Source organism: Dipodomys spectabilis, unplaced genomic scaffold, assembly GCF_019054845.1.
Source record: "Dipodomys spectabilis isolate Male_0828 unplaced genomic scaffold, ASM1905484v1 ptg000234l, whole genome shotgun sequence".
NCBI classification, from domain to species: domain Eukaryota; kingdom Metazoa; phylum Chordata; class Mammalia; order Rodentia; family Heteromyidae; genus Dipodomys; species Dipodomys spectabilis.
Window position 1 is genome coordinate 11,764,398 of NW_024870911.1, and position 27,595 is coordinate 11,791,992.

The 27,595-nt window shown below is 38.1% G+C and overlaps 1 protein-coding gene across 1 annotated transcript in view; it reads left to right on the forward strand.

The window, feature by feature from the left end:
* The window catches only part of Wif1 (WNT inhibitory factor 1), a 61,167-nt gene that overhangs the window by 25,824 nt on the left and 7,748 nt on the right, over positions 1-27,595 (forward strand). The window contains exons 3-7 of the mRNA XM_042698962.1: positions 9,582-9,690; positions 18,424-18,564; positions 19,564-19,659; positions 20,732-20,827; positions 24,329-24,424. Coding sequence (XP_042554896.1) covers positions 9,582-9,690; positions 18,424-18,564; positions 19,564-19,659; positions 20,732-20,827; positions 24,329-24,424 — 538 coding nt within the window. The remainder of the gene's footprint in view (positions 1-9,581; positions 9,691-18,423; positions 18,565-19,563; positions 19,660-20,731; positions 20,828-24,328; positions 24,425-27,595) is intronic.

Here is a 27,595-nt window from a genome sequence, read left to right on the forward strand (position 1 = left end):
TTCAAACATAAACAATTATAGACAGACTAGAAAATGGGCCCCATATACTTTTCACCTGGGTTTAGGAAGTATTGACTTACGGCCTATCTTGTATTATCTATACTCTCTACTATCTCCCCCAGATGAATGTATAATAATTTGGAAACAATCTCAGGTATGGCATCGTTTCCTCCATAAATATTTCTTATGTATCTCTAGAACTTTAAAAAACCTTCAAAAGCTGATAAAAATAATTACTTATGTGGTCAGATATCTAGCTGTTTTAATTTACAACTAGCTCTTGTAAATGTCATATTTTCTTAAATACTCAGCTAGTACTCTTCCTCATAAGCCACCCTTCCAAGCCTGTTTTTTTATTGTTATTTTGGAGATAAAAATCTCTCAGACTTTTCTATCCAAGCTGGCTTTGAACCCTGATCCTTCAGATCTCAGCTTCCTGAGTAGCTAGGCTACAACTGTGAGCCACCGGCATATAGCTATTTGTGTGTGTGTGTGTGTGTGTGTGTTTGTAGCTATTCTTGAGTCTATATTTCAAATGAAATCAGAAATTTTATGACTTGGAGTCAACATGGTAAAATATTACTTATGTATATATATACACATGCATATATATATGAATATTAGGTTATGACTGATTTGAATCAAGTTTGCATTTGTCTTTCACAGTTTTTGAGCCACAAAGGATATGTTAGGCCCTGGAAATTCAAATAACAAACAACAAGCCTGTTCTACAGGGGACATTTTTAAAAGGATTTACTACAAGTACAATAATTAAGACAAGGGGAAAAGGACAAAAAAAGAAGCATATGAATAGGTCATTTTGTTGATGCTCAATGGAATAAGTCAAAGTTTGCTTGGTGGTCCAGGGCAGGGGTGAGTGTTTCAGACATAGAATACAGAGTAGGAGTCATGATAGAATATGGACATGTAGAGGACTCAAAGATTGCTGTGTCTGGATCAAGGACATGTGAGACAAAACAAGATGAAGAGATTGGCAAACACAGCCAGCGGCAAAGCTGTAGCCAAACCGTTTCTTGGTATTAGAAGCCAACAGGGCTTTATGTGGGGGAGTGATGTAGTCCATTTACTATTTACGAAGAAAGACTGGATGGCATAGTTGATCAAAGGGAGTTAATCTGGAAGAATGAGTTACTAAGGAGATTAAGTTAGAGGACAACTGTGAGGGCTTGGATGGAAGATGTCTGAATTTTGGGAGTTAACGGTGGGAAGAAAAAGAAGGAAATTGAGTTGAGAAATCAATGAGAGTTCCTGGGAGTTTCTTTTGGTGAAAGAAAAGACAGAGTCTGAAAAGACTGACAAGTCAGTATCACAGGTGGTCAGGTACATAGTATTTTCTTAAGAAATCCAAGTGGTCAAGATCACTAGGAAAAAGAGTTTGCTTCAAACATGGTATATACAAGAGGAGATGTCTGGGAACTCAAAAGAAGACAGAAAGTGGAGATAATAATTTGGAGGCCACTGAAATGTAAGTATAAATCAAAGTCATAGAATTGATAAGTCACCCCTTGAGAGGAGAGCAGAAGCAAGAAAAGAACCAACAGTTACTTCCTGGAAACATCATATTGAAGAAAATGGTTGCTAACTTTGAATCATGAACCTTTTCAGAATATGGTATGAGCTAGGGGTTCACTCTCCCTACAACATTCATGTTTGTGTACACACAAGACCTATAGATTTTCTAAGGGTACACAGCCCTGGAACAACTGTTTTTTTAAGGTGCAGTTGTAGAGAGAAAAGCACGTGGAAGTGGATAGAGTAAGTGTGGAAGAAAAAACAGGACATTCAAAGAGATAACTGCTATATTTAAAAGAGAAAAGAAGATTACTGCAATAAACAATTCTCAGAAAAGATAGGTGAGATGCAGAGGGAAATGTGCTCACTAGGCTTAACAACGTGGAGTCATCAGTGACCTGGTAATGGTGATGGATCAAAAACTACCTGTGGTGGCTCCCTCGTAGTTGTGCACCCATGCTTCTCACATTTGTTTCCTACACTATCTGTCAGGCTGTTCTTGGTCTCTAAAGTGCCCACTACACCACCTGTAATAATGTTCTTTCTCCTCAGATACTTAGCTTGCCCCCGTGGCAAATACCCAATGCTGTCCTCCAACTACGGTCCAATTTATAGGTTGCCATTTTGCAAGTACTTGAATTAGAGCAGACTTCCTATAAGGAGTAGGGACTTGCCGTGCAGGCTTGTGGAGTGAATGGGTATAGAAGCTTCCAGAAGCCCCATTTTGTTCCTTCCATGGGAAATGTTGGCATCAGCAACAATCCAATTTGCTGAACAGGGCTGTGTTGACTTTTTTTTAATTTGTTATTGTTGTTTTCTAAGGGTTAGGGATTAAACCCAAGGGCTTGCACATACTAGACAAGCACACTAGCACTGAGTTGTACTTCTAGCCCTTTATTTGATTTAAAGACTGCTTTCATTTATTCCTTTTCTTCAGCCTTAAGACAAACTAAAAAAAAACAAAAACAAAAAAACTTTCCCACCTTCCAATACTTTGCTTTTCAACATCCTTGTTTATCTCTCCCTAAAAACATAAATCAAAATTCAAAACCTAACTTTTGGTTTCATTTAATACCAAATTGCAATATAGCTCTCAGTTTGCATTCCTATCTTTAGAAAGTGCTTGGCTAACGATTTGTCAGATAGGCAGGTCTGTTTCTGTTTAGCAGGAGCAAGGGTGATTCCAAACCCTAGGAAAAAAAATGGAAAAGGTCTTAGAAACTTCAGATTTATGTGAAACCAAACTGTGTGATCGCCTGCCAGTTTTAGTTTACAAAATTCACATGGTCTCCGATGTGTTTACTTGAACTTTAAGTTTTAATGTCACCATTATATTCCAATAACTTCAGTTCCTCAACCCAGTCCACTGGCTATGGTCTTGTTTCGTGTGCATAAAAATAATTACTAGAACAGAAGAACTTGGCTGATTGATATTCTCTCCTTATGCAATATTCCTTTCAATGCCAATTTGAACCAAGACCAGTGAAGCAATTAAATAACTACTTTGCATAAACTGTGCCTTTTCTTTTTAAAGCTAGATGCAAAAGAAGGCAAAGAAGAATGGCCACCACCAATATCTCACAGTTTTTCAGAGGCATTAACGCATTGTAATTTATAGAAGGCAAAATGACTCGAGTCAAGTAGGAAATATAAACCGGAAGAGTATTGGGCAAATTATGTTTCAAGACTGGACTTTGCTTTTATTATCTGCTTATATTCTTTCTAGGAGCTTATTGCCAAGATTTTTGCCCCACAACAAGCATAAAACTACATACAGATTGTCTGGATATTAAATGTCAATGTTTACTTGATTCCTCTTCCCTCCCCTTTTGCCCCTCCCCACCACCACCACAAAGCATTCTCTATTTTCTAGATGCCCTGCAGAAACTAGCTGCACAACAAAGTAAAAAAGAATCTTTGACCCATAAAAAAATAAGTTAGCAATTGCCAAAACAGAAAGCAGTTGCCTGTCAGTAGAATCAGAAGCAAATACCATTTTACCACAATAATGTAATCTGGAATGCCCGAGGTTTACCCTCCTGGCTGCTTCTCGTAGGTCTTTTATTCATTCAGCAAATATTTTCAGATATTTTGCTGGTGTACAGTGTTAACTGGAAAGAATACAGAATTGCATTTCAAACCATAAAGAATCCAAATGTTAAAAGAAAACATGACACACACATACAAACAGCGGAATAGTAATACATGGTGGTATATGTTTTAGAGCCAAGCTGATTGAAATCCAGTGAAGGTCAGTAGAGATCAAACCACAGGGTTGTGGCATCACTTTAGACTAGTTGAGCTCCAGAAGATGATCCCTGCTGGGGAGCAGTAAGAGATAAAGGAATTTTGGAGCCAAACTACAGAGACCCTAACCAGGCCTAGGATAAAATTTGGGGATGTGGCTGTAAAGAGATAAGACAGAGACAAGAAACAACAATGACTGAGGCTCAGTATTTTTACTATTAGGAAAAAATGGCAGTACTGTTGACAAACTTCCAGTGAAGTTCCTTAAAGGTAAAGTCACTGGAAGGGAAGAATGGGTTTACTCACTGGTGGCTGCTTGTTAGAGATGAGCTTATGATTGCGAGCAAAAGGAATAGAGCCAATGAGGAAATGCAGGAAGACCAAGAAGGGGGCTGAGAATCAACAGTGTTGGACAATCCAAGGATAATAAGTTCTGAGTATGAAGGATGAAGCTTTGTAGGGAGATACTAGAACACTGAGGAGAAATGGGAGATCTGACAGTTTTTGGTCTAGACATTCAGACCTCAGATTATTTTACACATTGTGCATCCTTATTCACTTTGCTTATGGCGTTAACATTGCATGATTTTCCTGGTTTATTTTAGTAGATGTCATTTCATCTTTCATACACAGTATAGGAACCCTTTTATATGCCTTTAGTACTTCTACCCTGTATCCTGCCAGTCTGAATTCACTCATGTGCTATTATGATAGATTGTAATAATAATAAGAAATTGTTGTGAGAATAGTGGTTGTGGCACAGTAAGTATACAAGAAAATTATTTAATATTTCAAACCTTCTGGCTTCCAGGTGTTTTATATCCATAAATGCCTCAAGATTATTAGTGTTTTAGTTTTCTCTGCTTAAATTCCAGTCATCAAGATGGGTGAAATTAGGATTGGTCTAAGGCTATGTGTAGTGGCGCATAATGGTAAATTCCAGCTTCTCTAGAATTGGAGGCACGAGGATTTTAGTTCATACCAATATGGGAAATGTAGTGCAAGACTCTATCTGCAAAACAATCTTTAGAAGGACTGGGAACATGACTCAAATGATAAAGTGCTAGTTTAGCAAGTGTAAGGTCCTGAGCTCAATCCCTAGTACTGAAATTTAAAAGAAAAAGGGGGGAGGGAAGGTTTGAGAGCTACAGTTTTATGAAGGACTAATCCTTAACTCAGAGGTTTCTGCAATTAATATATTAAACATACACTATAAACACCAAACTTCAAAGATGGAAATGCTGGGTTCTCCCATTCTTCCCAATCATGAATGCGGTTCTGGACCTTCTTTCTCCATGTTTGCCCCCCAAAGAACATTGGAGCAAAGGCCTTATGAGCTGTCCTGTTTTGCTGCTTAAGTGATGTCTTCATGTATTCTGGAAAGAAGAACTCTAATTTCAGCCAAGTCAATTGGAAGCAAGATAAATGGCTTCTAACTTTCCTCCCTTGATAATATTTGGGTGTTTTTTAATACTTCTCCATGAAAAGAAAATTTACTGCATGGAAAAACCAGGCCAGCAAAAAAAGAATTTCAGCAACTTAATTTAGAAGTGAATGGACCCATTCTTTGTTTGAATACAAAGCCATCTTTTCATGCATTTCCCCAATAATTGCCCAACTTGCCTCTACCTGAATTTCCATTAATGTCATTTGATGAAACAAAACGTACTTTTTCCTAATAGAAGTTTCAGACTCTCCAATATAACTTCTCTATTACAGGCCATACTTTGACTTCTTTTTATCTAAGTAATAAATCAACAGTTTGTGAAACTTGTTCCCAAATTTTAAAATTAGTTCTCTGTTCTTTTGGCCAAAAATTTAAGTTTTATTTGCCTCCAAATAAATTTTTCCAATGGAAAGACTGGGGTCTAGGAATATTTCTTATATTAAAAAAGATAAATGGAAAATTCTGTCTAGAAGTTAGAATATGGCATAAGTCTACCAGTCATTCCACCAGCCATTTTATGACTTTTTAACTAAGCCCTTAAGTTAAATGAAGGATAAATTTACCCACTTTCTTATGATCATGATAATATATTTTTTTTGGGGGGGGTCTGGTGGTGGGGCCTGAACTCTGGGCCTGGACGCTATCCCTCAGCTCTTCAGCTTAAAGCTAGCGCTCTACCACTAGGGCCACAGAACCACTTCCAACTTTTTTCTTTTTGCTTATGTGGTGCTGAGGAATTGAACCCAGGGCCTCATGCATACAAGGCAAGCGCTCTACCACTGAGCCACCTTCCCAGCCCTGATTTGGAAATACTTCTTAACAGCAAGTAAAGCTTTCAAAGAAGTCAGTTTCAATATGATAAAGAAGGTTGTCCAGTTTCTAAATGATTTCTAGTTAGAAGTTTTCAGAAGCAATTAAAACAATTGGGAAACCTTTTTTTTTTCTAAAAAGTATATTAAATATGAAGGGAATTCCATATTGCAGTGATTCAAGCACCATTATTATTTTCAATAAGGAGAACGAAAAAAGGGTTTATTCCAGCCCCTACCTTTTTCTGATAAGATCCAAGGAAGAAACTATTTTGCTTGGAAGAAAGGTTTATGTGAACATACATACCTTAAAGTTGTATTTTTGGCTCTGAATGAAATACTTTCAATTCCACAGTCTCAACATTACCAAAACCTTTGAATGAGACATTCAGAAGCGACTTGAATATGGATTTTGCTTTCAAGAAAACATACAAGTTACTGACAAGAAATGGTTACATGAGCACAGTCATCCTAAGTAGAAGTCTAAGAAGAATATTTTACAGCCAGAGGATACTATACATAGCTACCATTGTCATCAGCCACACAGAACTGAAAGCAGAGTAGGAGATTAATGCTTCTTTTTAAACAAGTGCATTAATGTCATTAGAAACCACATACAGAAAAATTGATGAAGAGAGAAAGGGAAAAACAGCTACCATGGATGCTTTCCTTCATTGTTTTCATCTTGGTGTTTTGTTTCTTTTCTTCTTAATAAAATACTTTTGTCATGAGTTTATATTTTTGCTTGTTGTCATCACTATATTTGGTAATGTAAATAATTCACATATAGTTCATTATAATGGCATCCACCACTGTGTCTGTTCACAGTGCCAACTAGAAAATGTGAAATGATAATACTATTGAGCAAAGGGTAGACAGAAATGCAGTTGAAAGGAGTCGTTTTCTTCTTTCTTTCTTTCTTCCTTTCTTTCTTTCTTTCCTTCTTTCCTGCTTTCTTTCTTTTTTTTTTTTGCCAGTCCTGGGGATTGAACTCAGGGCCTGGGCACTGCCCTTGAGCTTTTTGCTCAAGGCTAGTACTCTACCACTTGAGCATCACTTGCCACTTTTTCTGTTTATGTGGTACTGAGGAATCGAACCCAGGGCTTCATGCATGGTAGGCAAGCACTCTACCAGTAAGCCACATTCCAAGCCCAACATTAGGCCACTTTTTTTTGTTGTTGTTGTGGGGCCTGAACTCAGGGCCTGAGTGCTGTCCCGGAGCCTCTTTGTGCTCAAGGCTAGCACTCTACCACTTGAGCCACAGTGCAACTTGGGAGTCATTTTCAACCCAGATTCATAAAAATGGGTCCATTTTAATACAGTTATTGGTTTTCTTGCAAGGATGTTAGTACTATTTGTTTTCTTCTTCAAAGGAATTAATGACAAATTGAATTCCTTTTCCTGGCAATATTCCTTTCATCAGACTTCTTTCAAGTGGATCCTTCTTAGGTAGGGTAGAAATGATCTGTCTTAGGGCTTTTGTTCTCAGGAGTCTCTTAATGAATGAATTTTGCAATGTAACACATAAAACTTGCTGACCTAAGGAACCACTCAAGGAGATCTTCCAGCAAGGCAGAAATCCTTGCCACAACTCAAAGAAGATGCAGGAGAAATTTGGTCACTGACTACTCTTGGCTTAGTGCTCAGCAAGTGTTTTTCAGCTCACCACAAAGATACTTTTCCTGTAATAGCTGAGATGTCCTTGTTATCTTTCTTAGGAAGTCCTTAATGATTAATTGATTTGATACTGTGATTTAAAGCAGAAAGTTGTTAGACTATCTACCATGTATCTCTATATCTTCCATGTTAGAAAATAAATTTTATACTGTATGTAAGAAAGACTTTACTCTTTTTATTTCTTTGTTTCTTTTCTTCTTCTTCTTCTGGTACTGGGGCTTGAACTCAGGGCCTCTCTCTCTGCTCTTACTTAGCTTTTTCGTCATGTCCAAAACGAACTTTACAATGTTGGTGGGGGGGGGGGGCTGGGGGGAGGGAGGAAGGAGAAGGATTGGGATTAGGGGGGGAGGGGGGAGGCTGGGAAGGGATGTGAAGGATAAACAAAGGAGGAGGCTGCAATGCTTGGTAAGAAATGTACACATTATCCTGCCCATGTAACTGTAACTCCTCTGTACAGTATGTTCACAAATAAAATTAAATTAAATTAAAAAAAAAAAAAAAAAAAATTTCTTCTCCTAAAAAAAAAAAAAAAAAAAAAAAAAAAAAAAAAAAAGAAAAGATAACCTGAAAACTGAAGCAACAAAATTTGTTTCTACAAGGCAATAAACAATGAAACCATAAAAATTTAAGCTGGGTGCTTATGGTTCACAGTTGTAACCCTAGCTACAAAAAAAAAAAAAAAAAAAAAAAAAAAAAAAAAAAAAAAAGACTGATACTCTGCTACTTCAGCCGCACCTCCATTTCTGTTTTTTTGCTGGTAAATTGAAGATAAGATTCTCTTGGATTTGTCTACCTAGAATGGCTTAGAACTGTGATCCTCAGATCTCAGCCCCTGAATTGCTAGGATTGCACACATAACCCACCAGCATCCAGCGTTCCATTCTTTTTTAACCCCACTCAGTCCAAGGTGATGTAACTAATTTTTTAAACTGACCCGTTCCAGTTTGGGATATCTCTATAGGAATAGCCATTCAAATTGCCTGAGGTTAAATGAAGGATAAATTTGCCCTCTGTGTTGTGATAAAGATAATGTATTTTTATTTGATCTTTATTGATTGTTCTTTATTCCTAATCAAGAAAAAAATCATTTCCAGAGTATGCCTTTTTAATTAAAAGGTTGAACATTAAAACTCTAGTGAGACTGTGCACTTTTGGTCTTCATAATCATTTAAGTCAGCCAGATTTTTTTTTTCTCAACTAGTGACTTAATGGGAAAATAAAAAAATGTTTACATTGTAAAGTTTTATGGCTTCTTGTCATACTGTAGTGATGGCTTAATGCATTTTAAGGCTTTTCACTCCATACTAAATTGGGACTAATATAGGTCTTTCAAACAGAATGAGACTGAAAAAAATAAATGTGAATACTGAGATCATTAACTTTAGTCCTTCACATGTTTTCTTTTGCTAATAAGTTGCTGTTTTCATTACCCCTTATTTGTTATAGCTCTACAAATTCTGATTAGAAGACTCTTTGGGTTTGAAAAGAGTTTTAAAAAATGACCCAAGTCATTGAGATGTATTTTCTAAGGGCTAGTCAATAACTTTTTTATTTCCCTAAGAGTGTTTTTCTCAGTCTTTTTCATAGATGACAGATAAATAATATTGTTTAAGAGACCACTTTCTGTGGATTGTTAGGGTGAATGTTTTCTTCATCTTAAAGGAATCGCTCCTTTCCAAACAGAGCATCTAATTCAAGAGCTATAACTCACAGAAAGTGAATTAAGTTTTATAGTCTCTTAGATGTCAGGGGTTGCAGAGCTCCTGGAGGGAAGTTACCATGCTCCCATCAGACAGAGGAACACTGGAAGTGCCTTTTCAATCTCCCTGGTTTCCATGGTACTAACTGTCAAATGTCTTTTGTTGTAGGCAGAATACTTCTATGAATTCCTGTCCTTGCGCTCTCTGGATAAAGGCATCATGGCCGACCCAACTGTCAATGTCCCTCTGCTGGGAACAGTGCCTCACAAGGCATCAGGTGGGTGGACATTGCCTTGGAGAAAGGGTCACACTTACAAATGGAATGGTAGCTGGGTGCCAGTGGCTCATGTCTGTAATCTGAGCTACTCTGAGGCTGAGATGTGAGGATTGCAATACAGACATCTAGAGCAGAAAAGACTGGGAGACTCTTATCTCTAATTGACTACCAAAAGAAAAAAAGAAAAGAAAAAACAGGAGTGGAGCTGTGTCTTAAGTGGTACATCACTAGCATTGAGTGAAAAAGCTAAGAGACACTGTCCAAGCCCTGAGGTGACGCCCCATAACACACACACACACACACACACACACAAATTGAATGATGATGAGATTAATATTTAAGATCTAAATAGTACCTACTAATATTTGAAGATTTAAAAGCCTTCCAGAGTTTAGAGCCACTTAATTATTATCCTTGGGACAAAGTATTAGGATGATAGTGAAGAAATGATGGATTTATAATTTCCTAAAAAACTCAGCAGAGCTCTAACACATACCAAGCTTATAAATTATTCCAGATTTATGAACAAAGAAAATACACAGAACTGGTGAGATATATTCAGACAATAAATGTGTGTTAATACAGTGCATATAACTGTGACAAAGACTTACAATAACATCTAGGTGCCAGTGGCTCACTCCTATAATCCTAGGTGTTCAGGAGATTGAGATCTAAGGATCATAGTTCCAAATTTTTCTCTTGACCAAAAATAATCTAAACAAGAATCTGAGGCCCTAACTACGTTCAAGTCTCAGTACCAGCACACACACATGAAAGATGATTTATACAAATTTTTTTCTTGCTCTTTTTTTCCTAAAAGAACCAGCCAAGGGCATAATAAGTATATAGTGTATTTCCTTTCCAGTTTATATTTTGAATTTTGCTTTGTCTTTTTTTGATGATCAAAATACATATAGAAGCTCATTTCAATTACTGAATTTATTAGTTAAATTAGTTATAGTTACATCTGCTCAGATTCCACTAAACCTTGAATCTAATTTCTAGTTTAATTTTCTAATTTAATTTTCTAATTTCTAATTTAATTTTCATAGTATATTTCTCCCCAACTTTATATGTTTTTTGCATCTAGAAATAAAACATTAAAATTCTATTTCTGAAGATATTGACAACTTGGATAAATGGGATTGCATCATACTGAAGCATTTCTGCATGGCAAAGGACATAGCTAGCAAGATAAATAGAAAGTCCATAGAATGGGACAAGATTTTTACTAGCTATACATTAGACAAGAGCCTCATATCTAAAATGTACTTAGAGCTCAAAAAATTAAATTCCCCCAAAACAGATCCTCAAAGAAACAATAACAATAAATGGACTAAAGACTTAAAGAAAGACTCCTCAAAAGAAGTAAAAATGGCCAATAGACATATGAAGAGATGTTCAACATCTCTGGCCATAAAAGAATGCAAATCAAAACAATATTGAGATTACCCCTCACCCCAGTTAAAATGGCCATTTTTAAGAAAACTAACAATAACAGATGCTGGCAGGGATCTGGCCAAAAGGGAACACTTCTACATGTTGGTAGTAATGTAAACTTGTTTAACCACTCTGGAAAGTAGTATGAAGGTTCTTCAAAAAAGTAAACATAGAGCTTCGCTTTTGGCCAGATCCCCACCACCACCATTGGGGGGGAAGGAGAAGTTGGGAAGGTGGGGAGGGAAGGGATGGTAGGGGAAAAACAAAGGAGGGGGTAACAATGCTTGAGAGGAAATGTATTCAGTACCTTACTCATATAACTGTAATCCCTCTGTACAGTATTTTTACACTAAAATATATATATTAAAAAAGAGGAAGCTGCCCTATGACCCAGCAATTCCACTTCTAGGCATTTGTCCCATTGACCACAAACCAGGTAACATTAAAGCTCGTAGCACAACCATGTTCATTGCAGCATTGTTTACCATAGCCAAGATATGGAATCAATCCAGATGCCCCTCAGCAGACAAATAGATCAAGAAAATGTGATACACACACACACACACACACACACACACAATGGAATTCTATGCTTCTTTCAGAAAGAATGATATTGTCTTATTCATAAGGAAATGGGAAGACTTGGAAAAACATTAACCTAAGTAAGTCAGACTGAAAGAAACATAGGTTGCATGGTGTTCGTCATTTGGAGTAAATTAAAATGTGCCTATAAATCTACAAGTCAGTACAATGGATGATAAGACAAAAATTACACTTGGACATGGAAATTAAACAGGACTCTAAGCATTCACACAGTGAGACCAAAGGAGGAAATTCTTAGGAGAGGATCACAAAGGCTCAATAGCGATGTGCATATTATTATATAAAATGATACCTATCAAAATGAACTCCAAAAATGGAAACAAGAGGTTATTTGGTATTTTATTTTTTGTTTTTGGGTTTTGTCACTGTTTCTGATTTCTGTCTTGTATGTAAGTTTAACTGTTTGGGGGGACGGTAAGGAGGAGCACAGGAATTGTGGGACAAAGGATGAAGTAATACAACAGTGATACTCACTAGACACTATGTTGAAAATGGACTATTTGGGATGGGTGGTCAGGAATGAACAAATGGGAAGAAAACCAGGGAAGAGATGACATTGTTCAAAAAGAAGTGTACTTATTACCTGACTCATGTAACTGTAACCCCTCTGTATATCACCTTTACAACACAAAATATTCTGAAGGTGGAATACTGAATGGCAAGAAGAATAAATCATCCGAAGTTGTTAAAGATATTGACACCTAAGATTTGAAACATCATTATGTGAGATGTCTTAGGTTGGACATCAATTGCTAATCATGTAAAATCTTTAAAAAGAATACAATTCAGAGGAAAAAGGCAAATGACATTTGGGGCAAGGTGAGATTAAAAAAAGAACAAGTTTTTCCTGGGAAAAGGTGATGTGCTCACAAGAACACATGTGCACATTGGCATGTATTGCCCCTTTCCTGGCAAGCACATACATGTAGTTTCTGGAAGCAGAGGCAGGGTTTGTTTGAAAAACTGCAGGTGCAGAAAGTTTATGGGAATTTTAGACCATCACATGCAGTTATGCCTTAGCTCATTAGCTCAGTCAGCACAGCAGAAATGAAAGTACCTTGAATTATTAAAAAGTAACCAAATCAGTGTGTCATTGCTCTTAAGAAGCCAGGTAGCATTCATTATTCTCCTGGCATATTTTATACCCCTGAGCTGTTAAAGCTCTTCTTTTATCCCACAGACTCCTATATTCATGCACATTACATGTAAAAAACAAAAGAAAACTCTTGATCTTTGACAATTATGAAGTGGTTGCCTTCTGGCATCTACAAGAGAACAAAAACAGGAAATGCAAACTGCAGGGTGATTCAGTGAAATTACTAAGTTGTATAACAAAGGATAGTTTCCATGAAGCCAAGGTTTGCCTCTTTGGACACTGTCCCTGTCATAGCATAAAGCCTACAGATCAGTGGGCTGTTTCTCAACTGAAGACTTTCAAGAATCCACTATCTAGAAATTTGGGAATAGATGCTAGATGTCACAGGTATTGTCTTCCCAGTCGCCCCAGTTCTTAACAAAATAGAAAGCCCTCAGTAGCTTATCAGCATTGACTGAGAAAGCAAGTGGCCTGTCAAGGTGTCGTGAAGAGCTGATGCCCCTTGATGTTGGGTGATTTCTAGTTTGGGAGCGCTCTGTAAGCCTGTGGTGTGGAGGCTACGCTTCCTCTGCCTTTCTCATCTCATTATGAGGCCATTGGCTCAAGTGACTAGAGCCTGTGCAAATGTGAGAACCATTCCCGTCTCAGTGAAGAAGAGGGAGTCATCAGAATAAGTTTGCATTTGTTTCTACATGCGAATTAAGTTATGTGCAATCAACTACACATCAATATGTGAATGCCTTGTGAATAGGTCTGTGTTTTAGTTTGCCTGAGTTGTTTTAGCTCATCTCAGTTTAGATTATACTACATAGACTACACTGGAATTCACACCAGCTGGCCTCATTTCACTGGGATTTTTTGTAAAAGTGGTTCTCTGCTCATATGTTGATTGCTGGAGAAGCACAACCTGGCTTTCCATTTCTATGATTCCTGTGGTGTACAGTGTCTATTCTCTTTCTTTGTGCTTGTGTCTTTTCAGATATATGCTAAGATTTTATTCTCTCTGAATAAAATCATGTTAGTGAATTTCAGTCTCTGTTATATGTGTGTAAGGTAGATGCCTGTGGGCACATGCAAGTGTGTGTTAGAGCATGTAAGGGAGTATGAGTGTGTGTTCCATACTGTATACATGTCTGTGAGTGTCTAGTTTGTGACAAATAGTATGGTAGATGCAGAAAAACATTATAAATTTATTATTAACAAAAATAAGGTATGGTCCTTGTCTTTGATAATCTCATCCTTAGCAAAGATAATCATTGAATTGCAGACATCATATTTAAACTGGTTTGTGAGATATGTAAGTGAAAGGGGGGGAGGGGATTGTGAAGGGGAAAACTGAGAGAAAATGTGGGAGAGGGTGACACTGTTCAAAAAGAAATGTACCCATTTGCTGACTTATATAACGGTAACCCGTCTGTACAGCACCTTCATGATAAGATTTAAAAAAAATAAGTGAAATGATTTAGGCATGAAGTCTGAAAAAGCTATAGACTGGAAGTGCTATTTCCTTTGGAACTTGAAAACTGAGTGGGAATACATTGGAGAGAAGTGTCTTTTTAATAGTCAAGTAGGCTTCAAAGTCCATGCTGAATAAGTTCCAGGAAAAAGAATTCACCAACTTTATGGACCATGATTATGAGAATTTGCCTTGTGAAGGTTAATATGTGTTTGTGACTTTAAGTATCACTATTCCACAAAACTGTGAAATCTCAAAAAAAAAGAAGAAAAGTGAGAGAAGGGGTGGGTTAGGAGTGATGGGTGACAATGTTATCAGACACTTTGTATTCATATACAGTTTTGGAGACTGAGAACTTCTTTGTACAATCACTTAAAGATAATAAAAAAAATTAAAAAGCATTAAAAATGTATGGCAATGATCAAGAAATCTAATAACAACAGATGCTGGTAGGGATGTGACCAAAAGGGAACCCTACTGCATTGTTGGTGGGAGTTTAAACTTGTCAACCACTTTGGAAAGCAGTGTGGAGGTTCCTCAAAAGACTCCACATAGAGATCCCCTATGACCCTGCAAACCCACTTTTGGGCATTTATCCAAACAATCATAAACAAGGCTATACTAAAGCTATTACCACATCTATGTTTATTGCAGCATTATTCACCATAGCTAAGATATGGAACCAACCCAGATGCCCCTCAGTAGATGAATGGATAAAGAAAATGTGATATATATACATACATACATACATAAATACATACACAATGGAATTCCATGCCTTCATCAGAAAGAAAGACATTGCCCCCTTTGTTAGGAAATGGAAAGACTTGAAAAAGTCTTTTATTAAGTGAAGTAAGTCAGGCCCAAAGAAACATAGGTCCCATGGTTTCCCTTATTTGCAATAACTAGTGTAAGTCTAGGACAAGCAGAAAAGGGCAAAAGCTATGTACATATGCCATAGAAGATGATGTTAAGTGAAATGAACCCCAAGATAGGGACAGAACTTGTTTTTTTCTTTCTTGCTATTGTTTCTAATGTATCTAAAATGTGCTATGTGATTTTTTTTTGTTTCTCTTGTATCTTCTTTCCCCACAGTATAACCCCTGTTTTCACTGTATTTGACATTGATACCCTGCATTATGTATATACATGTTTCTGATTTGGGGAGGGGAAGGGAAATAACAAAATGCTGAAACAAGGATACAGATTGATCCATTGTAACAATGAGATGTTCAAGACACTATGTAGAAAACGAACTTTACAACTGGGGGCGGGGGGGACGGAGGGAGTTTAGGAGGTGGGGAGAGAAGGATGGTAAGGGAAAAACAAAGGAGAAGCTAACAATGCTCAATAGGAAATGTATTCATTACCTTATTCATGTAACTGTAACCCCTCTGTACACTACTTTTACAATAAAAAAGGAAAGCAAAAAAAAATTCACACAAAAAAAAGAAAAGAAAAAGACAATCCTGGAAACCAGGAAAGTTTGGATGAAGGCCTGTGGCAGGAAAGTATCCTTTTGGGTTCTTCATCTGTTTATGCCTCAGAGCATTTAGTAGCCTACCAATGCATGTAAAATTGCACAAGAGGCAGGACACCCATGACTGATGCTTGTAATCCTAGTTACTCAGGAGGCTGAGATCTGAAGATTATGGTTTGAAGCCAGCCTGGATATGAAAGTTCATGAGATTCTCATCTCCAACTAATCAACTCCCCTCCCCAAATAAACAGCCAGAAGTGGAGTTGTGAGTGAAGATTGATATAGCACCAGCTTTGAGCAAACAAGCTCAGGAGCAGTGCCCAAGCTCTTAGTTAAAGTCTCAGGACTGTTAATGTGTACACATATATACACAGAGACACATAAAAATGCCTGAGGAAAAGCTTTTCAATGTAATAAAGTAGAAACAGCTTGATAGAGAAAACTTTTTTTTAGCTGCTCATTAACTCCTTTATTTACTTCTGAAATAAATCTTTATTGATGGATTTGTTTTTGTTGTGTGAATTGGCATTTTCATGTATAGGATTTTATTAAATGAAACCTTCCTTTCTTTTTTTTTCCTTTTGCCCTCTTTTCTTCCCTCCATTATAGCCCTTCCTCCTTCCTCCTTTCCTTCTTTCCTTCATTCCTTCTTTCTTTCCTATTTATTTTCTTTTTGTGGTACTGGGATTTGAGTTCATGGCTTCATACTTTCTAGGCACTTGAGCCATGCCCCTAGTCCTAAGGTTTTAAATGAAGACAGTTTTAATTTGATACAATCTTGTGTTTCTCTTTTTATTTCTGTTAAAATTATCTGTATTTTTTTTTCATCATATAATAAATTGGGAAGCTCAAATTTCAAGGTTTGGGAAAGTGGAAATGGTTGTTACTTAAGGAATGGCACAGTAATATGTCTTAACAATGCAAAGCCTTCAGAAGAATTTTTGCTTTCCAAGAACATTGAGAAGATTATGTGACCCAGGTGGGCACTGGTGGCTCATGCCTGCAATCCCAGCTACTCAGGTAGCTGAGCTATGGAGGACTATTTGTTGAGGCCAGTCCAAGCAGAAATGCTCACTAGACTCTATATCTAAAATAACCAGCAAAAAAAAAGCAGGGCTTGGGTGTGGCTTATGTGGTAGAATGCCCTCCAAGAAAAGAAGAAAAGAAGAAAAAATAAGACCAGCCTGTGTGCTTATAGCAAAAAAAAAAAAAAGCAGGACAATTTCTAGATCATTTCTTCTTGCAAATCTTGAAGGAAAGTCTGTAAACCCTTACAAGGAAATGATTTATCTTCATTTGATGTGTTTTGCCCAAGTTGAACAGTCAACTTACCAGCCATCTAGAAACAACATGATGCAAAACTGCACGTGGATACCTCCTGATAGTATTTCTTTCTACTCATAAGGACAAATTAAAGCCTCCTGGGTCAGTCCATCTGGCCCACATCTGTATAAAGGACTGAGAAATCATTTAGTACTTGACAGGACAGATGTGGTCACTTCTTGTCAGCTACTCATGAACCATCTGCCCGTATTGATAATTTTGTATGGCCAGAGAATGATACCAATATCCAAATGGCCCTTGGCAGTGAAAAAAAAAGTTTCTCCACCCTTGAAGCAGAGTCTGGAAATTCATATAACCAGCCACTCAACCTAAAGCCTGGATCTGTCACATTTGACCCAATGCTTTGTGGATATTCCACAATTGTTGCCTCTGTGTGCAGAAATATTTAGTTCCCTATTCCTGCTTTGATGTTCCATTGTCTATAGTTACACAGAGGAGAAGCGTTCCTTGTTAGGAACCTACACCATGAGGGAGGGCACTAAGACTATTTAATTGCACCAATTTCCACTTCACATTTCACAAATTTCCTGAAAAGAATAACTCCACTAACTCAGCCCAGTGATTAAAGTCTAGTCGGAGTTGTAGAAAGTTTTCAGAGATACACTATCACTGTCAAGCAGACAGAATAAAAAGAATGGACTTCTGTGGTTCATGGCCATACTTAATATATTGTGACATGTTCATTTCTAGCTCTTTTTTGATGATAAAGGTGCCCACAAAATGTTTTGCCCCGATTAATATGTTAATGCTGCATTTTATGCCTTTAATTTCGTGTGTGTGTGTGTGTGTGTGCACGCGTGCGTGTGCCAGGACTGGGGATTCAACTCCTGGGCCTTGAGCTGTCACTTAGCTTCTTTGTTCAAGGTTAGTGCTTTATCATTTGAGGCTTTTTCTGTTTAATCGGAGATAAGAGTCTCATGGACTTTTCTGTTGAGATTGGATTCGAACCTCAATCCTCAGATTTCAGCCTCCTGAGTAGCTAGGATTGACAGGCATGAGCCATTAGCACCTGACTTAGTTTTCAAAAAGATAGGGTAAGCCCAGATGATCAACAGAATATCCCAATTCAGTCTGAGTGGAGTACAAATTAGTGAGAGTTGTGCATTCTTGCTCTACCCCTCATGGTATACAAGTTTGGTGGAGAATGACCAAATGATCCAAATTATTCTCTTCTTCCAGAAAAGCCACAAGAAGGTCACCAAAATGTGAAGGTTTTTTTTTACTTATTCTTTGTCTCTCTTTTCAAGAGTTCTGTAAAACCAGAATGAACTAGCTAACGTATTTCCCTATACTTTCTCTCTCTTTTTCTTATAGTTGTTCAGGTTGGTTTCCCATGTCTTGGCAAACAGGATGGGGTGGCAGCATTTGAAGTGAACATCATTGTGATGAACTCTGAAGGCAATACCATCCTGCAGACACCACAAAATGCCATCTTCTTTAAAACATGTCAACAAGGTACACAGGGATTGTGATGCAACAGGAGGCTCAGAAGGCTTCCAAAACTTGTTGTTACGTATAATTGCTAAACAAACCAGTGGGAAGGAGGAGCGATGAGCCTGGGGTCCAGTAGCAGTACTCAGATACCCTTTCTCGGGCTTGGAGGATGACATTTAAATTCTAGGAACCCCATTACCCACATAACCCCTTTCTCACACGTGACAGTCTTTTTACCTGTCACATGTAACAGTAGCCACACCCCTGCCAAAGGCCTGGGGAAGCTCATGCCCACTGAGGATAGGATCCACGATCAGATAACCCCACTACTGCACAGGCCTGGACTCACTGGACACCACACTGCCATGCCCCTGATGTCCAATAAGCTTGAAGGCCTGGTTCCTTCTCCATTCACACACAAGCTTCCCTAGCACTGAATTCAAGCACTGGAACTAATTAGGACTCTACTGATGTATAAAAAGTCATCCCTGCTGAGCACCAGTGACTCACCTGTGTAACCCCAGCTATTCAGAAAGCTGAGATCTGAAGGTATTGGTTCAAAGGCAATCTGAGCAGAAAAATCCTGAGCCTCTTATCTGCCTTGAGCAGAAAAGCTAAGCAAGAACATGAGGCCTTGAGTTCAAGCTTTAGTATTGGCATGTGCGCGTGCACACGCACGAGCGCGCACACACACACACACACACACACACACACACACACACACACACACAGAGTCATTATACTCCTTGAAAATTAGCACCAGGGGAAATAACATTCATTCCTCCTCAGTGTGAATTTACTTTCTCTCCCTTCCATAAGCCCCCTACCTTTGGTAGTTGGATTACTAAAGAGAAAATCTTTGTGTGGATTTAGTGAAATTCAAATGGTGTGGAGAGAATGTTCTCACTTACCTTCTTTGGCGCACTGGTATAAAAATGCCCACTTATACCTCACACTGGCTGCAACTCACCCAAAATGACCTCAAGGGAGTACTCTAAGCCTCGTTTCTCTTTGTTGCAGCTGAGTGCCCAGGAGGGTGCCGAAATGGTGGCTTCTGTAATGACCGGCGAGTCTGTGAATGTCCTGATGGGTTCTATGGGCCACATTGTGAGAAAGGTAAAGAAACAGAGGGACTGGAAGCGCTATCTTGCTTCCAGATGAACATGGATGCTTCATGTCACATAGCAGTCCCCTGTAGGTGGTTGTTATTGTTGTTGTTATTGGTGGTGTGTGTGTGTGTGTGTGTGTGTGTGTGTGTGTGTGTGTGCCCCAGTACTAAGGCTTGAACTCAGGACTCGGGAGCTGTCCCTTAGCTTTTTCACTCAAGGCTAACACTACCACTTGAGCCACTTCTCTTCTGGCTTTTTGATGGTTAAGTGAAGATAAAAATGTCTTTGGAAAGTATTTCTACTAGGAGTAGTGTCTATTAAATCCAGAGAGACTGATAGGGGAAGAGAATTTTGGCACAACATTTGCAGTTTGGGGGGGGGTCCTCTTCCTTCCACTATTCTTTATACTGCAGTGGGGGATAATATGAAAGTTTGGGTGTTTTCCTCCTTCCACTTAAGTTGTCTTAGAAAATCTACCATCATCATTGATTGGAAGTTATTCCAACTAAAAATACCATGATACACAATTAAGTCCACACCCAAGTTGTGGCATTATTATAAGTACAAAAAAAGAAAAAGAAGATGAAATTTAGATAGTAAGTTCTTCCATTTTCCATGTAGGGGAAATTACTTTAAGAAAATTACATGAAAAAGATAAAGATAACAAATATTAATTATAAAGTGCTTAAATATCAAGAGTTTATTTAACCAGAGTAAGCATCTTCAGGAAACAAGAATCATTTATTTTTCTTATTTGCACATATGAGAATTGAAAGACCAAGGAAACAGGGCAGAAAGGAGATATTTACAGGTTTTAAAAGACCATATGCATCATAGTCAAGATGATTCTGGGAAAAAATTTAATCAGGCTTTCAAAGTAAAACCAAATTAAAAATTCCTAAGAAATTAAGCACTGAAAAATAACCTAAAAGTTGAAAAAAAAATCTAAAAAGCAGGGACACATGTGTCCCTGGAGAGTGAAGATTTGAGAGTGAATCACAAAGCCTGCCATTGTTGGATCCTGCCCTAAAGTCCTCTGTGGCTTTAATCCGTGTTCTTTCTTTTTCTCTCCCTGGAAGCCCTTTGCACACCACGGTGTATGAATGGCGGACTCTGTGTCACCCCTGGTTTCTGCATCTGCCCACCAGGATTCTATGGAGTCAATTGTGACAAAGGTAATAATTTCTCTTTAGGAACAGTGTTCTCCTTTCTCAACTGTTCCGTGCCATCACTCTGTAAATAAGGTGTATCACTGCAGAAATAATTGAAACCTCAAGGTATGGGCAGCTTAACCCAGCAGAAGTTTTCGCTCCCAGCATGCTCCAGTGCCAGGATATGTCTATAGGTATCTTGCCGTGTCTCCAGCAGCATATACCTGAGCCCTGCGTAGCGTTTTGGAATACCTTGGACCCATTAAAGATGGGAGTAGGTACTTGGTTGAGAAAGAGAGGAGAGAAACACACAAAACTTACACACTTGTTCTGTTGGTAGGAATTAGCCTCATGATCTTACCTAAATTCTGGACTAATGTTGCTCTAGCTGAATGATAATCTGTCGATTGAAATGATTTTCTAATGCTGTGTCACAAATACTTTGTGGTCACTGTTGAAGGAGTATGTCGGTATTCTGGCTCACACCTGTAAGCCTATCTGCTCAGGAAGTTGACTGAGATCTGAGTATTCCAGTTTGAAGCCAGCGTGGACAGGGAACTTTGTGAGAATTTTATCTCCAATAAACTACTGAAAAAAAGGACTTGGAAGTCAAGTTGCAGCTCTAGCCGTGGTCCAAAAGAAGCTCAGTGACTGCATCCTGGCCCTGAGTTCCAGCCTCAGAACTGCCCCCATCCCCACCCCGCCCCCCATTTTTTTTCAGGATCTTTTTTTTTTTTTTTGCCAATCCTGGAGCTTGAATTCTGGTTCTGGGCTCTATTGCTGAGTTTGTTTTGCTCAAGGCTATCATTTTACTGCTTGAGCCACAGCACCACTTCTGGCTAGAGAGTTAAATTATTGGCATGGAGCTAGACTTTAGCATTAGCCTTGGTGCATTAGCCACAAGCCTTTCTAAGTGGTTAGTTAAGCATTAGCCAACTTATCCTCAGCTTCGGAGAAAGTTGCTTAGTGTCTTGGGCTCATTGCACAAGAGAATTGTATTGGTCTATTTTCTAAGGTTGAATGCTTTTTAAAGAAAAGATGCTAACTTTGCTCAGAGTTCTAGAAATTCAAGAACATGCCACCAGCATCTGCTTGAGTGTATAGTAAGGGTCTCATTTTAAGTATACCTGCAAGAGGGAGCAATTGCAGAGCAAAACCAGAAACCAGAAAGATTCAAGGGCCAGGCTGCTGCTTCTTTGTTTTATTATCTTTAAGTCATGGTACAAAGGAGTGGCCATTTAGCAAAGCAGTTTATGACTGCTGTACATCTTGATCAATGTCACCCCTTTCAGCATCTTCCCCTGTCCCTCCCAACATACACCTTCTCTCCCTTTTCTTAATTTTGTAGGATATGCACTGGAGTTTTCATTGCATTCTCCCCCACTTCTCTTCTTCACTCATTTACCCCTCTCCCCTTGGCCCCACCCCACCCCTGTCAAGTATCCACTTCCCAGTTTATTTTGTTGACTTTTGATTTTGACTTTGTAAAGAATTACACCCTTTGGGGGCTGGGAAGGTGGCTCAGTGGTAGAGCGCTTGCCTTGCATGCATGAGGCCCTGGGTTCGATTCCTCAGCACCACATAAGCAAAAAGAAAAAAGCCGGAAGTGGTGCTGTGGCTCAAGTGGTAGAGCACTAGCCGTGAGCTGAAGAGCTGATGGACAGCGCCCAGGCCCAGAGTTCAGGCCCCACGACCGGACCCAAAAAAAAAAAAAAAAAAGAATTACACCCTTTGAATTCTGCCTTGAATCTACCACACGTCAGGTAATACACTTGTACACACTTGCATCCCACCCAGTGTATTTTCTTATGAGTTTATTCGGGCTTCTTCTTATAATTACACCTTGCTCCCACAGGAACTAACCAAGCTCCCATAAAAACTGTACTCTTCCTTTCTGAGGGTGGTAGCCCCAGTGACCTGTCTTTCATTAGATTCCACTTCTTAGAGGTGCCAGGGCTTCTCACACTGCCACACTTGAGGACCGTGTTTCCAGTGAATAAACCTTTCGGGTACCCACACTTGAGGACCATGTTTCCAGTGTATAAACCTTTGGGATACCCACTTAAACCACAGTAGAAATGTAGAAAACTTGGAAAATAACACAGAACACAAGTATAAAGCATGTGGCCAAGTGATCTAACCAGGTTTATTGAATTCTATGACTTTCAATTAAACAAGTAGGCTATTTCATTTTATATATCACTAAGAGGCAGTGATTATGGGCATAAGCCAAATGGGCCCTGGTCTTCACACATTCTCCTCTCCTCTTATCCTCTAGAGTACAGGGAACTGTACAGAGACAGGATGCACCTACAAAAACAATGGTCCTAGCAATGCTGGCGACAAGTAAACAGAAAGCCCAGAAAGTGGGATGTCCTAGATCCTAAATTCTATACTAAAATGATATGCTACTACTCATTTCTACACCAAGATGCTTGGCCTTGCAAAAAAAAGAAGTATATGTAGCCTTGTGATAAATTGGAGACACTTATGAGTTTGAAAACAGTTTTGTATTTAAGAAGCATATATTCCTATAATACTTCAGCTCAACTTCATTTCCAACAAGGAACTCACAAACTTCTAACTTTGGATTTCCTTTCTGATTTTCCTACTGGAAACTTACTTCAACCTTTGTTCATTTATAGCCAAGATTGGCCTCTTTTATATGGGATAAGAACAAGTAAGACATTTCACTGAAATTGCTAACAATCCAAGCTCTAATTTTAATCGTCTCTACAGAGTGAGCCAACTTGTCTACTTTTAGGTATTTCCTTCCCCACTTCTATTTCTCTTTAAGTGCCAGTAAGCAGTGAAATACTAGAAACTGACATTGGAGGGATGGTTTAGAATGAAGCACAGTGTGATTATTACTTGAATAGAATAATTAGGCTCAACTAAAATTCATCTCAGTTTTTTTTCACCCCCTGCAATTCAGCTACCACCACACCTCTACCTGTGGGATCTCCCAAGCATCCACAGTCTGTCTTTTTTTCTGAAAAGGATTACTCCTCTCTTCAAATATCATAAAAGTCAAATTAAAAAAAAAACCTGCCCATTTTATTCTGGAACTTGTTCCCCCTTATTGGATCCTGATAGTTATGGCTTCTTGTCATTTTTATCTGCTTCAAAGTAAGCTTTCTCCTTTTTGCTCTTCCCTTATCCTCCAGCCAGATTTTTCAAACCAAGTATTTTCTTGGACTTAGCCTTTTTCCTTAAAGGAACAGGCTTCATTTAAAAATTTAAATATTTCTTTACATACTGTGCCCCTTTTTCCTTTTATATAAAATCCTAGGGTGGGCAGAATATAATGTAGGTGATAGTCCATGATATTGCTTTATGTCCTGTACCCAAGTAATTGTAATTATAATTTGAACCCATTACTTTAAGTAACTGAAATAATTAGTTACAACTTTCGTATTTGTGAAGTGGCTTATTCGGTACGTAAATGAGCATGTATAGCTAGCTAAGAAATATTACTCACTTTAAATAAAATCTGATACAATGCTTCATTCTTTGTTCCGACAGCAAACTGCTCAACCACCTGCTTTAATGGAGGAACGTGTTTCTATCCTGGAAAATGTATTTGTCCTCCAGGACTAGAAGGAGAACAGTGTGAAATAAGTGAGTGTCGGCTTTCTGCATTCTCTTATTTTGTTTGGAGGGTGGAGCCTTAAGAACTGCATCTCACCCCTCTTTTTGCCCACATGGAATCTGGGCTGAGGATAAGTTGACCGATGCTTAGCTAAAAAGAATCTAAGAGCTGTATAAGATCTTAGGCCAATGGTTTCTTCTAACTATACTCCTGTGCTACTTATTTCAACAAAAGGTGGAGCAAAGAAATGACACAGCTCACCATAGAGATTCAACAAATGCTCTCAGTTGGGTTAGGTTTGGTTCTTAGTCATTCTTTACATATGCAAAGCTTTTAGCTTCAGTCTGGAAATGAAATCCAGAGCTTTGAAATAACTGAGTTGTGTCCACCTACTTGCAAAAAGAGTAAGTTCTCTCTCTGCCACTCACTGTCAGATGTCCTAGAATAAGTAAGCCTACTAACCTGCATAGAGAAAAGAAAAAAAAACTCAAAGAAAGAGTAAAGGTGGAAAGCAACAGCAACAACAATAAACTGGGTAGCACGCAGAACTATGTAAATGAATCCTACAGTTTTGTAGTGGACAGAACTGTGTACAGACAATGCCTATTGGATCATTCTATATTTCTGAGGTTCAAAAACTGGTAGAACTAATGGATGAAGATGCAAATAAGAATCACAGGGGGTACAAAGGAACTTAGTGTGATGCTGAAAGTGTTCTGTATCTTAATTGATGAGGTATCCCGTGATTGTTTATGTAAAAAAATTGAGTTGTAAACTTAAGATGAGAACACATTTTCCCCTTACTGTATATATGTCATGCTTTAATACAAAAAAATGGAATTCAAGGTAGACTGAAATAGAGAATCATTGTTTTGAGAACACCAAACTGTTTGTTCTGAATCTATAACTTCCACAAGTCATTTTATGTCTCTCTTAAACTCAGAAGTGAGCCACAGCACCTGAGTGCATGCCCAGGAAGAGCAATAGGAATGACACGTGTCCACTGAGAGTGGCATATCCCTGTCCTTGCCATGTACATTCAGGGAGACTTCGTTGACATTCTCATTTCTAGCTATTTTGTCCTTAGAGAGCATCATTGTGTTTGTTCTGGTCATTTTTCTGAAGTGGTAGTGGGTTCAAAATTGAATAATGCTAAGTTCCTATTTTAACTGCAGCTACCAATTTGTGGGTTTTTGTACTTTAATGATTAGTAGATGAAGTAACAGTCTTTTATAGAGTTCAGATGAAATACCTCTGAAGTTTTCATAGAACATGTAATTAATTGTCAGGATGTGGTTTCTATTCTTATTAATTACCCTTTCCTGATAAAGACCTCTTCAAACTTATTTCCCTCAATTTTTTTTCCCATGCTCACCCCAGACAGTGCATACTAAGTAGGTTTGGGTTTATGAGTCTTTATTCATGGGGCTCATTTTAGGTAAAGATATCTTTTCATGTCCTTGACTTTATGAGCGCTCCATTGGCAGAGGCAATTTTTTTTTTGTTGGTCATGGGGCTTGAACTCAGGCCTGGACCACTGTCCCTGAGCTTCTTTTACTCAAGACTAGCACTCTGCTACTTGAACCATAACACCACTTCCAGTTTTTTCTGTGTATGTGATACTGAGGACTCAAACCCAGAGTTTCATGCATGCTAAGCAAGCACTCTGCCATGATGACACATTCCCAGCCCTAGAGGCAATATTGTTTTATTCTGGTTTCTTTTATTATTTTTTTCCTTACTGACCAAAATAGTGGGTTTCTACCTGATTGATCTTACCACAACTTGTATTCGTATTGTTTTAGGAAATTTTCTGCTTGCATTTCAGCAGCCACCTTATCAGTAAAAATTAGAAATGGATCATCAGTTGAAACTGTACCTCTGAAAGTGTACAGACAAAATATAGTGGAATTCTCTATTCCTCCTTTTTAGTTAAGGTATAAAATTCAACATTTTACAGTTGAATATTATCCTGTATGTTAACAGAATTGTGTATCTATCATCTTTATTAAATTCAGCATCCCACCCCCCAAGAAGACCTACTTCACTTAAAACTTGCCTAATCCGAACATTTCATTTAAGTGGAGTCCTGTGCTATGTGGCATTTTGTATCTTCTTTCTTTCACTTTTAGGTTCATCTTAATGTCACCATGGCTCATGAGTGGTGTAGGATACATTAGTGAATAATTTATTTAATTGCTAAGCAATATTCAGTCTACCACATTTTGTTTATTTGTCCATCCATTGGTGAACATTCAGGTTATTTCCACATGAGGGCTGTCATGGACAGTGTTGCTAAGAATATTTGCGTACCGTTTTCTTGAGTGGAAAGTTTATTTTTGCAAACGAGTGGAATTGTTGGGTCATAGGCAAAAAATGTTTCTGAAGAATTGCCAGACTGGTTTCCAAATGGTGCCAGACTGCACCATTTCTCATTCCAACAATGTATAAGAGTTCTGATTGCTTCACATCCTCACCAACACTCAATATTCTTTTTTTTATGAGATTGCATTTTAATGTCATTCTTTATTTTTATGAACTCTATCAGGAATGGTAACTTCACTTTGACTTGTGTGTGAGATATACTGTATCTGTCAACAAATTAAACCATGTTAGAGGTATCTGGACAGATTGAGGGGGATGGATGGATGAATGGATGGAGATATATTACATTTGCCTTGTTATAACTCTTCAAGATAAGTCAAGATTCGTTAATGAACCTTCAGTTTAAAAGACCAAACAGGGCTGGCATGTAGCTCAATCATACCAAAAAAAAAAAAAAAAAGAAAAGAAAAGAAAAACCATGCAAATTTCGAATATTGTGTTATATATAAACATCTTAAATAATATTGTGCCCTCTTATGAAAGTTCTCTGTATAAAATGTTCTTGGTAAGAAATTTAGAATGTTTGAGGCTATTGAAATACCTGTCATTTAAAGACCCAGAGATGATGGGTGTTGGCATTTGTCTTAAGCCCTCTTATCTTTGTCAGTGAAATAGCGTAACAAATTTAAGTTATTTTATAATCACAGAGGTCGAGGAAACAATGTCTTTATGTTGTAGATACCTTATGACATGACATTGTCTTCCTAAGGATTGGTCCACTGATTATACTAAAATATCTGTGTGATGGTATAACCCCTGTTTTCACTGTATTTGATATAGGTCTAATTTGGGGAGGGGAAGGAAAAAAAGAAAAT